This window comes from Mixophyes fleayi, chromosome 2 (genome assembly GCF_038048845.1).
Source record: "Mixophyes fleayi isolate aMixFle1 chromosome 2, aMixFle1.hap1, whole genome shotgun sequence".
Lineage (NCBI taxonomy): Eukaryota > Metazoa > Chordata > Amphibia > Anura > Limnodynastidae > Mixophyes > Mixophyes fleayi.
The window spans coordinates 357300335-357314329 of NC_134403.1; the positions used below are offsets into that span (position 1 = coordinate 357300335).

At 41.4% G+C, this 13995-nt stretch overlaps 1 protein-coding gene across 7 annotated transcripts in view; it reads left to right on the plus strand.

Annotated features, from left to right (window-relative positions):
- SON (SON DNA and RNA binding protein) overlaps positions 1-13995 on the plus strand; it is a 71883-nt gene that overhangs the window by 53362 nt on the left and 4526 nt on the right. The window contains exons 7-11 of one of the 7 annotated variants that reach the window (XR_012688226.1): positions 3642-3752; positions 9162-9278; positions 10544-10662; positions 11089-11167; positions 11626-11750. Coding sequence is in view for 1 of the 7 variants with exons in the window: in XM_075197200.1 (XP_075053301.1) it covers positions 3642-3752; positions 9162-9278; positions 11626-11773 (376 nt within the window). In the remaining 6 variants the exon portion in view is untranslated. Of the gene's footprint in view, positions 1-3641; positions 3753-9161; positions 9279-10543; positions 11172-11625; positions 11774-13995 lie in introns of those variants that run through there. The other 6 variants (XR_012688224.1, XR_012688228.1, XR_012688227.1 and 3 more) reach the window with 6 other exon arrangements.

The window sequence follows — 13995 nt, forward strand, 5'->3', positions numbered from 1 at the left end:
TACTGGCAATCGCGTGCAGTTTGACCAGACTAGACACTGACCCAGTCTCTCGGCTTAGTGTGCTCAGTTGCAGACCTGGGGGGAGTTTCAATTAGCCGTGATAGAGAAACATTGGGAATGCGGGATTTCTTACAAGATATCTCTGCTGATTTCTTTACTACCATTGGGGTATAGTAGGTGCGACTAGGAGTTTAGGCACTTAGCAACTTCTTTGTTCCCTACACTCTTCCCCTCCTATCCCCCTCCTATCCAGCCCAGACCTCAGTTTTTTCCTAGTGCCTAGGAGATAGGTCACTTTGGTATAGACTCATCATCATCATCACCATTTATTTATATTGCGCCACTAATTACGCAGCGCTGAACTCACTCGCATCAGTCCCTGCCCCATTGGGGCTTACAGTCTAAATTCCCTAACACACACACACACACACACACACACGTCAATTTGTTTGAGCCAATTAACCTACCAGTATGTTTTTGGAGCGTGGGAGGAAACCCGAGCAACTACTTCGCCACCGTGCTGCCCGTACCTACCTATACTTTAAATTGAATCTTCCCCCCCTCCCCCCCCCCAATCTTAAATCTTATCTGCTTGTAAAGCAGTCAATTAAAAATGGCTGTATCAACACTTAAATACCATTTTACCAAAATCTCACATTGCCAGATCAGAAAGAAAGTAAGTAACATCCAATGGTTTTAGAAAGTCTACACCCCCCCCCCCCTTTTTAGAATATATTTTTTGTTGAAATAATTTTATGTACAACGCATCCACAACCTCTGTCAAAAACAAATCATTTCACATTAGCGCAAATTAATTTAATTCTTCTACAAAGGGGTTTTTTTTTTTTTATTTTAATTGTAACCGATTTAGCATTAAAATAACACCAGGTAATTTTTACCTGCTTATGGTCAATTGTTGTGTTCCCTCCAGCGTTCCTATTGGATCGGTCTGCTGGGCAATGCATTTAAAATAAAAAGTCTTGTGCAAAGTTTTGAAGGCGCAAGTCAAGGAATGGATCAGATAAAACCCCATTTCAAGTGCCATAAATAAACAAAAATAAAAATATACTTAGCATGCATATCGCTACTCAAGACGATTGCTAGGAAGTGGAATGACTGTGATCCTGTCAAAAATCAAGCTTCCTTGATTGGATGACCTCTTCATGCTGTGACCCTATGGTTTGAACATGAATCATCATCATTTATCTATATAGCGCCGGCAAATTCTGTAGCGGTTTTACAGAAACAGTCACAGCTGCCTAACTGCGTGGTGGTATAAGAACGTTATGGACAATGAATGTAGAGATGTGCAAGAATTATCCAGAGAAACTTGATCACTGCAAGAAGATTGTCTGAGGCGAACATTTTGGCTCAACAGCGACGTAGAACACAGCTGCAGCATCACTGAGTGGCCAGGTGGAGCCTTGATCCAAGTCTATTCCTGCATTTATTTTTGGACTTGAAGATTGCCATCCATCAGTCTGCTCATGAAGTGTGCTTCAAGTTGGCTGAGTCGTATCCCAGCAGATTCATAGCTGAAATTGATTTTTTAGTGTCTACCATCGAGAAGTATATTGAGAGATGGGATCTTGTCCATTTGCTTCATTTTAGATTTGTATATGGAGTGTGAAACTGGTTCCACAATAATAAATATATTTTTTTTATGTTTCGTGTTTGGATGCAATGAAAAAAGATTGACAATTTGTATGCATGAATTTGCCACAATGACACAAAATGTGAGTGGTGTGGCTGTATACTGGCGTTATAGGTTATTAATGGAACTTTCACTGAAGGAATTAAGCAACATATTGCTTACAGGCACACTGGTGTTTTTAATGTGGATGGAAAAATATGTTGATCACTTCCTTAGATGACTTAAGACCGTGTACATGGGAGTTGATTTGGGTTTCTTCTTAATTCTAAACAGAAGAATGAGAATCTCACCTATAAGTCATTCATTTCTATGGCGTTACTGCAGTGTAGAATATATGGTCACTTTTCCAAACCCGGTGACTAGGGAAAGTAGAGCATTAATCCCTGCTCCAAAACATATCTTGTAGGAGATTACATCTCTCTGTTCAGCTGTTGAAAAGACGGGATGGAGGTGAAACAGAAGTTATTAATGTGTGCACACAGCCCAACCGTAGTGAAAACATCTAATTTAAACTTTTTAAATTTCTTTAGCATGTTTTAAAATAAGCAAATCCCCATGAAATTGTCTGTGTGTTAAGTACCTTGACTAACACAATATTTAAACTGAAATAATTATGTTTATATATTTAAACTAATTCTCTCCTTCTGCGCTTAGATAACTGATTTAATCATGGATTTCTTTACTCACCAGTGCACAAGCAGTGATATCCATAGGGAATTGGTATAAGAAAGTCTGTTACCGAAAATCCTTTCATAGCCCTTTGCCATGCGACACTTGATGTAGAAATCAAGTCTGATTTTCGCTTCTAATCTCTATTGCAGGCATTATTATTCTTTAATATCACGATTATTTTAACACACACAAAAAAGCTATGTACTCTTATGTTAGGAAAGTGCTGCACTCAAAAGTTATTGCTTGTTAACTAAGAGGCAGACACTTTATGTGCTCTCCCAGTATTTGTTTGAATTGCTGAGTAAAAGTAAAGCTGCAACACAATTTGGCTGAGACTGCACCCTTTGATTTCATTAGGTGACGTCACTGAGGCTCTTATTGATTGGCTGTGTTTTTATGAATAATGGTTCACAGAATGGCTGCTTCTACCATGTATTTGCAACAGGTACACTTTAATGTCAAGGAAGTGCCTGTGGATGTTAACTTACGGTTTGACGGAGCAACCAGTGTTGAAACGCGTTCCCATATTATTAAAAATAAAGTGAAAATAAACTACCACACTAGACATATTGGCAACCACATATCTGTGGGCAGCCAGCTGTAATGTGAAAATCATAAATAATCCACACTAAGTATTTGATAGTTTTTATCTTTTCAAATAATTGAAGAATTGTTTCACATTTATTTTGAGAACAAAAATTTTTCAGAGCTAGCACAAAAGGGCTGAGTAGATAGAGTTTAGCGGGTGGATGTTTATAAGTAGAGAAACTGTTCCAGAAAACATCAATTCTTTCAGTACCGCTCGTCGTCAGTAGGTGGCACTGCACAACTAGTCATGTTTTAGAAATCTAAATTTACTGTGCAGTTGCTGAGTTCCTTGGAATTTGTGTTAGTGTGTATGTTGTTATATGTGTGTAAGGCCTATATGTGGCAGGTTTTGTTTGATTAAAAGGTGAATCCCACATTTGTTTGTGAATCGACCGCTGCTCACAAGCACCTGGGGCAAAAAAAATTAAAATAAAATTTTATGGTTTTCAAATATTGTCTCTTGAAATAATTTGTCATCAACACAAATGTCTACTTATTACGTGCACTCTTATTGCTCATCATGCATCTATTGTACATTTCTCCATAGCTGGCGTGTGCAGGGAGCTGGCACATCACAAACACTCTTCTATTCTCTAATGAAGAGGGGACAGGTTACCTCATAGCAGTGTATTCTGTCACCAGTGCATGTAATGCACCAGTGTATGGTTAATTATACTTAGAGCTGCTTTCTGCATTAAAATTGCTTTTTTCTTATTTTTCCTTGTAGCCAGTGGACATCGCTTCTGCAATGAATGAGCGTGCAATCGCCCAGACCAGGCTCACAGGGAATCCATTTGACCTTGAAGCTTTGTTTATGCTAAACCACGCACAGGAGCAGGTCAGTTACACTGCATATTTTGTTTTGGTTGTGGCCAAACTATATTTGTGGAAATAACAAGATGTTTTGTCCAAAATGTAGTACTTTGTAATGATAAATAAAATCTTGTACAAATTGTTCTCTGATCACTTGATCTCTAGGAAGCACTAGGGACGTGGAAGCAATCTGGAAGCTCCCATTTATATTTAAAGATGTACTTCACCCAATAATTAGTAATTTGGTTTAGATGGAGTTCTCCATGTTGAGATAAATTCTGGTGCATTACCTCGAATGCACAATTTACTTGAACCCCCGGGGTCCACAGAATCTTCAGTGTTCCAGCTACAGTTGGCCTGTTTCTAACAGACAACAGTTTTGTCGATATTCTTCATTTTCTACATCACTGCTGTCTGTGCAATAGACCAGAGCCAGTATTATAGAGCAGAGCATATTTGGACCACTGAAGGCTCGGGGACCCTAGTGATTCTGATAAGCTGTGAATCCCACGTTCATAAAACTGCAGATTTTATTTTAACTGTTTTTGAAGTGTTGCAGTTTAGTGAGAAGCCAGTTACCAGTTTGTTTTTGGACTGTGGGAGAAAACTAGAATTCCTGGAGGAAACCCAAACGAATAAGGCGAGACCATACAGGATTATTCTGGGCAGTATGATGGCTCATGTAGAACACTCAACAGCTCCCTATTGAGCAGTCTGTGCATTAATGAGCTGAATAACATACCTGAATTAATTTATTTAATATGTGCTCTGTCACATCCTTTAATTGACAGTTGCTGTCTTTAAAAAGCAGCATGAGAGAGCCAAATTCCACACTGGGGTGGATCACAAGCTTGCAGTTCCCTCTATACGAGAAAAGCGGTGTCCAGTTTGCTGCATTTATCATCATCTATTTATATAGCGCCACTAATTCCGCATCGCTGTACAGAGAACTCACATCAGTCCCTGCCCCATTGGAGCTTGTAATCTAAATCCCCTAACACACAGACCGAGAGAGACGAAGGGCATTTTAATATCAGCCAATTAACCTACTAGTATGTTTTTGGAATGTGGGAGGAAACCCACACAAACACAGGGAGAACATACAAACTCCACACAGATAAGGACATGGTCGGGAATTGAACTCGGAATTGAACTCATGACCCCAGTGCTGTGAGGCAGAAGTGCTAACCACGAAGCCTCGAAGGTTTTTTTTTTTTTTTTTTTTCCTTTTTACAAATACTTTGTTAAGTTGTGTAGGCATATAAACATGGTAAATATTCACAACAAAAATGCAAATAACAAAAGTAAAAAACATGTTTAAGGTGGATGGAGCAGTAGGCTGGAGAGGGCTAGGAGGAGTACGAAAATCCTGAGGTAGAGTATTCCCTCTGAGTAGGACAAGTGTGTGCTCCATCTGGAGAGAGTGGGGCATGGGGCAAGGGAAGTGTGAAGCTCCAAAAAACAGAGAATGGATTAAATGGTTTTCAAGGATGGATCAGTCCTGTTACAATCTGTCCAAGGGGACCATGTACCTTGGAAATGTATAGGTTTATTATATAAGATGGGAACGATGTGCTACATACCATAGGTTAACTAAATACTATGAATTGTGGCAGATAACGAAGGAGGATTGTTCCAGTTGGAAGCTATTTTATATATGGCTGCATTCAGGATTTTGGATGTGACTGTCCAGAATGGGCCTAGCTAGGAGGGAGTACAGTGAGAAATCAGACATTTGGACATCTGTTATCGACTTAATGAAGTTATGAACATCCTTCCAGTAGCATGTTGTATTTATACAGGACCACCAGCAGGATATCTTTGTGGCTGGGCAACCTCCAACATCTGAGAAGTTTGAGAAGATGGCATGGAGACCGGTTGGGACCCAGTGCCACCGCTAGAAAAGTTTAGATTGATTTTCTTTTTTTAACACTAAAATCAAAGTTTTGACCAGATTGGATTTCAATTTGTTCTAATCTTTGGGGTCCAAGACCTCCCCTGCATGCCTCTCCCATGTCATTTCATGCAGATCTTTTGTGGTTGGTTATGTTGAAAAGTTACTACTTGATATAACCACTTTTATGATGTCACTCACACTGGAAGAACTGTAGCCTTGTATTTTATGGATATCAGCTATTTTAACTTGTATTAAACAATATCTTGCCTCACTTTTATCTTATTATAGAATATTGCCTTTGCTGAATAACCGATGCCTACATTTTACAGATTGTTTATAGAAATATAAAGTGAAAGTAAACCTCATTCTATAGTAGAATTCCCTCTAAATTACAGAATAACACGTTTGTTTGATCCAGATTCTTACATGCTTTAAAGTTTTCATTATCCTTTTGCTACATACATGAATATATGCTGGGGCACAGGGGGGAGAGAACACCACAGATCAAGATCACAGCGCTCACAAATCACTTTGCTTTAAGTAATCAATACAAATAGAATGAGTGTTAGCCACTTCTGTGGCACTGGAAGCTGCTACCTGCCACTCCCTACTGTTGTCTCCAACTTGCTGGGAAAAGTGCAACATGAGATTGGGAGGTGGTGTACACACAGAGCACTGCTAAACTGCACATGTAGCCTGGTAAACATGCTTCATTGCAAGTAGGGGGAGAGAAGCCTGGATAAAGAAGATTGGGGGAAGGGAGTCCTGAACTGTACACAGCAGTAGTGACGGACATCACGGATAGTATGTCACCAGTTGCTGTGTTACAGTGAGTAGAACACATTTTGATTGCTTTTGGCAACTGTAATATAAATAAACTGGGTTATCCGTTTGCATTGCCTTGTTGTATTTATGTTTACGGTACAATGAGTACCATCATTCAGCACTTGTCCTCTTGTCATCTCCAAGTAAAAGATGATGTTGGAAGATTAAATGACTAAATGTAGACAAATGATGCAAGAATCAGGGGGTCTTGCAAGATATGGAAAGCCAGGCTTCTTAGCCTTCTTCTTGTGTAGCTGCAACAAGCCAGGTTTTGGACTATCTCTGCTTCAGCAATAACGAATTAATGATTCCGTCTCTTATTTCACCATCTTAAATAGCTGGGCAGTTTTTTTTCCCAACGGAGTGATAGATGTATTGTAAACACGTACAGGTAACAGTATCGATGGCTTTAGGTAATGATTGGCAGAAATCTTCTGTATGTCCACTATACAATATGAATATACAATGTCAGCTGTGTTACTGTATCTATCCACATATTGTTACTGGGATATTTTTTTTTAATTGTGTACATATTGTGCAGGGTGTTTATTAGAGAAGCCTGGATCTAGCCAGTATACAGGACACTGGGAGAGTGGCTCCTGTTGCTGAGTAAAATACAAAGGGTGCAGTGGGAGAGATGCCCAGATCTCGGCAGTATAGCGAGTGAAGCCTAGAGCTGAGCATTATACACAACACAGGGAGAGTGGCTCCTGGAACAGAGCAGTATTACAGGACACGGGAATAGAGAAGCCTGGAGCTGAGCATTATACACAACACAAGGAGAGTGGCTCCTGGAACAGAGCAGTATTACAGGACACGGGAATAGAGAAGCCTGGAGCTGAGCATTATACACAACACAAGGAGAGTGGCTCCTGGAACAGAGCAGTATTACAGGACACAGGAATAGAGAAGCCTGGAGCTGAGCATTATACACAACACAGGGAGAGTGGCTCCTGGAACAGAGCAGTATTACAGGACACGGGAATAGAGAAGCCTGGAGCTGAGCATTATACACAACACAGGGAGAGTGGCTCCTGGAACAGAGCAGTATTACAGGACACGGGAATAGAGAAGCCTGGAGCTGAGCATTAAACACAACACAAGGAGAGTGGCTCCTGGAACAGAGCAGTATTACAGGACACGGGAATAGAGAAGCCTGGAGCTGAGCATTAAACACAACACAAGGAGAGTGGCTCCTGGAACAGAGCAGTATTACGGGACACAGGGGAATAGAGAAGCCTGGAGCTGAGCATTATACACAACACAGGGAGAGTGGCTCCTGGAACAGAGCAGTATTACGGGACACAGGAATAGAGAAGCCTGGAGCTGAGCATTATACACAACACAAGGAGAGTGGCTCCTGGAACAGAGCAGTATTACAGGACACGGGAATAGAGAAGCCTGGAGCTGAGCATTATACACAACACAAGGAGAGTGGCTCCTGGAACAGAGCAGTATTACAGGACACGGGAATAGAGAAGCCTGGAGCTGAGCATTATACACAACACAAGGAGAGTGGCTCCTGGAACAGAGCAGTATTACAGGACACGGGAATAGAGAAGCCTGGAGCTGAGCATTATACACAACACAAGGAGAGTGGCTCCTGGAACAGAGCAGTATTACAGGACACGGGAATAGAGAAGCCTGGAGCTGAGCATTATACAGAACACAAGGAGAGTGGCTCTTGGAACAGAGCAGTATTACGGGACACAGGGGAATAGAGAAGCCTGGAGCTGAGCATTATACACAACACAAGGAGAGTGGCTCCTGGAACAGAGCAGTATTACAGGACACGGGAATAGAGAAGCCTGGAGCTGAGCATTATACACAACACAAGGAGAGTGGCTCCTGGAACAGAGCAGTATTACAGGACACGGGAATAGAGAAGCCTGGAGCTGAGCATTATACACAACACAAGGAGAGTGGCTCCTGGAACAGAGCAGTATTACAGGACACGGGAATAGAGAAGCCTGGAGCTGAGCATTATACAGAGTGTGGTGATAGAGAACCCTTGAGTTCAGCAGTATATAGTACACATAGAGCGAGTTCTGGAGCTCAGCAGTATACAAGGTTTAGAAAAGAGAATCCTGGATCCAGCCAGAATATATAGAGCATAGGGGTGAAAGAAGGCTGGAGCTGAGCAGAATACGGAACCCAGGGAGTAAGACACCTGGAGCTCAGTAGTATACAGGATAAAAAGAGGATTATTGCTCTTATTTGCAAACAATTTATGAGAGATAGTAACCTGCCTTATTTTGGGTGAAAGTGGTGTGAAATGACTGGACACACGCTTGGTGGTACGGTGGCTTTAATGCCCCTAACTTTTTTACATATATCTACTTTACTATTAAGTTGAGTAGTATACACTTTTTTTTTTTTTCTTTTGCTTTATGTATTTTACAAGAAGAGCCTGTAATTTAGTTGCTGTGTATTAGGTCATAAAGCTGCTTTAATTGCATGCCGCTGTCTGGGCAGCCCTTTGGTTTATATGCACTAAAGCGCTATGGAATCTGCTGGCGCTATATAAATGATTATGTTGATGATATGCTCACACTCTTCTCTTGTCTGCTACATAGTGGCATTTATTGAAAAATGGTCTAGGGTTTCTTCTGGATACAATTTGTAGGTGTTTGAGTTTCTAGTCCCCAATTTCATACAGAAAAAAACATCGGTCTAATCCCTATTTTTCTACCCTTTTGTTGTCATATATAGATTGATGCCTGGGCTCAGTCTACTTCAATTCCGGGACAGTTTACAGGGAGCACTGGAGCTCAGGTCCTGACTGCGGATGAAATCAGCAACAGCGGTCCCCAAGCCTGGCTTAAAAAGGTATATAGCAAGCAAGCAGTTGTGTTAGCATAGAGGATGTACATGCTAATCCAGTGTTAGAAACTGGCCGGCAACATGCCAGTGCTTCTATCGCATCGTCTTACGTTAAAAGCAGATTTTATTTATGTTTAGCTCCAATTATATCACAACTAAGTGTATTATTGGAGAAAAGTTTCCCCTCTCAGAAACGGCCCAAAAATTAAATCCGATCTACATACAAATACTCTTTTGAAACACTTTGAAAGAACTATGAATTTGTTTAAAAAAAATTATGAATATTCCTGCACTAGGTCTCGCAACACTATCCTTATTTTGTTTCATTTTGATCTGTGAGATTATCCACTTTTTCCCCTCTGGTTAAATGATGAATTCTTGTCTTTCCCAAATCCTGTCTGTTTCACTGTTCCTTTAATCGTGTATGTAGTTCACATGTTAAGAGACAGAACATTTCTTTCGTCAGCGTACATGACGTGAACCCAACATAGAACTTTGGATTACCTGTTTCCATTTGATTCCAAAAATTGAGATTCCTACGCAGAGTTTAAATGTTACGATTCCATAGTCAACACATAATACACAATGCCCATCTGCATAATTTTATTTAGTGCCACAAGAGGCAGAAGTAAAGATACAAGGAGGACGTAGGTGATTACTGGCATTGTGTTCATGGCTGTTTAAAATGGAAAGGAAGTTGCCAGTCAACTGCCAGGTTAGTCATATCTGGGGAAAAAAGGCCAACAATGACGTTGGCTGCTTTCATTTTAATAGCAAATTCACTGCCCACAGCCATATGCTAAAACTCAGTGTAGAACAGTAACTGATGGTATCTAGAGAAGTGGACAGGTCGCGGCTCAGGAAAGGAGAAGAATGGGCAGCAGAAAAGAAGTTACATTGAGCTCACTGAAGCCACGGGTCAATGGTCCATCGGGAGCCTGTGTACTTACGGACACTTATCACGTTACTAGTTGGCGTTTCCATTAGACCTCTACTGTTCTACAGCTGCTTCTGTTCTCCCCTCTGCATACCAGACATTGCTGTTTTGTATCACTGAGACTGGCTTATACAGGTAATTATAAAAACAGAGCGATCTGATCTTTTTGAGTACAATGGTGCTGTGACCAGGACATTTCTGACTTTTATCATGTGAACTTAGTACACTTTGAGCTCCCGGACAGAGCGATGCAGTTGTTGTTTTGCATTATGTTCTGAGCTCTGCCAGGCACAGTGAAACAGACCTTGATGTTGAAAATTCTATCATTACAAAGCAGGTTCTAACGCGGGATCGGACCCTGGTGTGACTATGGCTGGGGTCAATGTCACTCTCAGCCCTTCTTTTATGAAAATGTCCTGGCATTGAGAAATGGCGAATGGAACTCATAAGTAAGTAAGTAAAACCATGGGTGGTGTACAAAGCGAGGAGATCCAGCATGGACAGTGTCTTCTGCGTGATCTGATTCAGTCCAACATATTTGGACATGACAGGTCAGAGGTCTTTCAAGCCGTGTACACATTTTGGTGACTGAATACGCTTATAATTTCACAATTGTAGATTAACCTCATTGTGCAAATTTAAAGTGACTTAGGCCTGCTAGATAACTCACTAACTTGGGGGACACGTGTTACTGTCTAGAAGTATGTTTATTGCTGCAGTCCAGGATGAACTGATGACAGACTAGCATTACCCAGTATTCACGTGGCAGGATGAAAGTAGGACCTCTTTCTGCTTGGGTAAGCACTGGGTTAAAAGAGAGGGGATAGTTCACAGAGTCACCTGTGAACTTTCACCGCTCTATATGGAAACTTGTTGCAGGGTCAAATCCTTGTAGCTGCCTTGTGTCTACGGTCACTGCCTGCTCCACTATCACCACACTGCAGCCACAGAGTCATAGGTAGGTAAGCCTTTCAAGAGTTTTTACAACTGTGATTTACTTTGCGTTGTAAAAATAGTGTGTTGGTTTTCATTTAAAGCAAACTTAACAATAATAAAATAAAAAAAAGTATCTTAACAAAATACAATTATTCTGTAATTTTCTCGTCTGTGGAAACCCAGCTTTATAGGACTAACCAGTTACCCTTGTCCAAGATTGTTTACAATAGGAAGTCTGTGTTGCAGTCTTTAAATACCATGTTGGTAACTTGGTTTAGCTTTGTACACTGTCTGCATGGACTGAGAGAGTTTTACATCGCTGATACCTTGCACACAAGCCTCTGTATAGTTATTGTTCAAAAAAACAGTTTCAGGTGGTTGAAAATCTGCATCGTAATATACATTGTAGATTTTTCGTGTTTTATATCCTATATTAACATTTTGATTGGCTATTTTCTTTCTCTTTTGTCTATTTCCTAGGATCAGTTTCTAAAAGCTGCACCTGTAACTGGGGGCAGAGGGGCTTTGCTCATGAGAAAGATGGGATGGAGAGAAGGAGAAGGACTTGGACGAAATAACAAAGGAAACATTGATCCTATTCTTCTTGATTTTAAAACTGACCGCAGAGGTATGTGACCTGTCTTCAGGGTTTTTAAAATACAAACTTTTGTCTAACAAGGGAGTTAGGAAGTGGACAGAGTCAGTAAGTTACTGATGATGCGGAAGTATTGCTAAACATTTTATTAACGGCTGATTCACAGAGCCTAGGACCAAATGGCAGCATTGAGCACTGAACCGGCAAATCATTTTAAATCGCTTTAAAATGACAAAAGTATGGGTTTGTGATTGGAAGAACAATCTCTTGATTGTGACTTCTGGTTAGTCCATACGTACACATCACCCCTCTGCACTGTTAGACAACCTTGTTTTTCATCTGGGGCTGTAAGAAGAACCATGGAACCGTGGGATAAACAGCTGCACGGAGCAGTCTCTGTGGTTGCAGCTAAGGGGATTCAGCGGGTTAATAAAATTTAGGTGGTAGTGCAGCTTTAAAATCAAATTCATGTTGTTGGATCAGTCATAGGTAAAATTAGGAAACATTTTATAAAAATGTTTTTTTAATAGTTAGGTATTTGAGAAACAGACTCCTACAAGTCAGAGAGTCTGGAGATGGCCAAGAGACATGCAGTCTCCCAGGTAACAAACTTCAACTCCAATGAATTCAGTAGTTTGATAGGAGGGCGCCTCATGGTGGTCAGAACCAGATAGAGATCTCTAGACGCTACTTGGGGGATGTGTGGAGGCTGCACATGCATCATTCCCTCTAAGAACTTCTGAACTTCTGGTAATATTTCCAGTTTTCTAAGAAAAGAAACTGATAGGTCAGGAACTGGAACCTTTGTGGAGTTAAGGTTCAGTTCCCCATCCAGACCCTTCTGCAAGAAGATGAGTAAATAAGATAAGTGAGCAGAAGGAGATGTATGTCTTACAGACCCTGTGATAACTTTTGGCAAAAAACGGCTTTTTGTCCTTGAGCATTGTCTGATTCACACTGCCTGGGAAGCCCTTCGCTCTAAGGATCGTGGTTTCAACAGCCAAAATGTTAAGGCTAGCAGAGGTAAACTTTGCAAAGATGCCTTAGTTACTAGGTCTGGTCTTAGAGGCAGAAGCCATGACCGACCGGCCACCTTGCTGAGAATGTCCATGTGCCACAATGTTCTTGGTTAGTCGGGTGCTACCAGAAATTCCGGAACTAGTCTACTGATAATGCCTTTGGATCCCTTGACCTGGAGCAGTAGCTCTCTGCCTTATAGTTCAACCAAGATGTCGACATCTGGCGGACCCCATGTCTACTGGAAGATTTCCAGGGGAAGGAACCATTTCACGTGGTGAAGGGGCTACCTGCTGAGAAAATCTGCTTCCCAGTTGTCCACCTCTGGGATTGAACACTGCCATGATCCTTGGAACATTTATTTCCTCCCATCACGTGATCCGGCTCTTTTCTCTTCACTCTTAGTGCCTGCCTGATGATTGAGATATGCCACTACTGTAGCATTGTTTGACTTGGAAATTTCTGGCCCTTTAGATTGGTTGAGCTTTCTCTAGGGTCGTTGAAAACTGCTTTGAGTTTTAGCACATTTATTGATTTGACTCCTCTGTAGTCCAAAATCCCTGGAAACGACACTGGAGAGTGACAGCCCCCCTCCAGACTGGAAGGCTGGTGTCTATAGTCACCAGTGTCCATTCCCAAATGGTGAAGTGGAAACCCCTTGTTGAGGTTGTTGTCCGTGAGCCCCCGGAGGAGCCACTGGTACACCCTTGGAGACAGTCTGATGAACTGGCTGGTCAGACAATGGTGAGATTATTTTTCCATTTTGAAATAAGTTTTATCTGGAAGTCCTTCAAGTGTAACTCTCGAAGGTGGATCATTTTACTTAGGACTTTCGTGCAAAAGTGGCCAGACACCTGTCTGCAAGCTAACAGGGACTTCACAAGTCTGTGGAAGGAGAGGATTTTTTCCTGTGGTATAAACAGTTGGTGTTGCACAGCAGTCCCAGGAACAACATCCACTGGGAAGATGGATTTCTTGTAGTTGATGATCCAACCATGAGATTCTAAAGTCTAGGCCATCAGTTGAACATACGCCTGCAGGAGGGCTGGGGAGCCCACTTTGATCAGCAGATTATACAGGTAGGGAATGACAATCACCCACAGATCTCAGAGAGCAGCCATCACTGCCATTATCTTGGTGAACACCCTTGGTGCTGTCAACAGGTCAGAGGGTAGAGCCCCAAACTGAAAATGGTGGGACTGTACAGCAAATCTGAGGAGACCCTGGTTTCCTTTTTA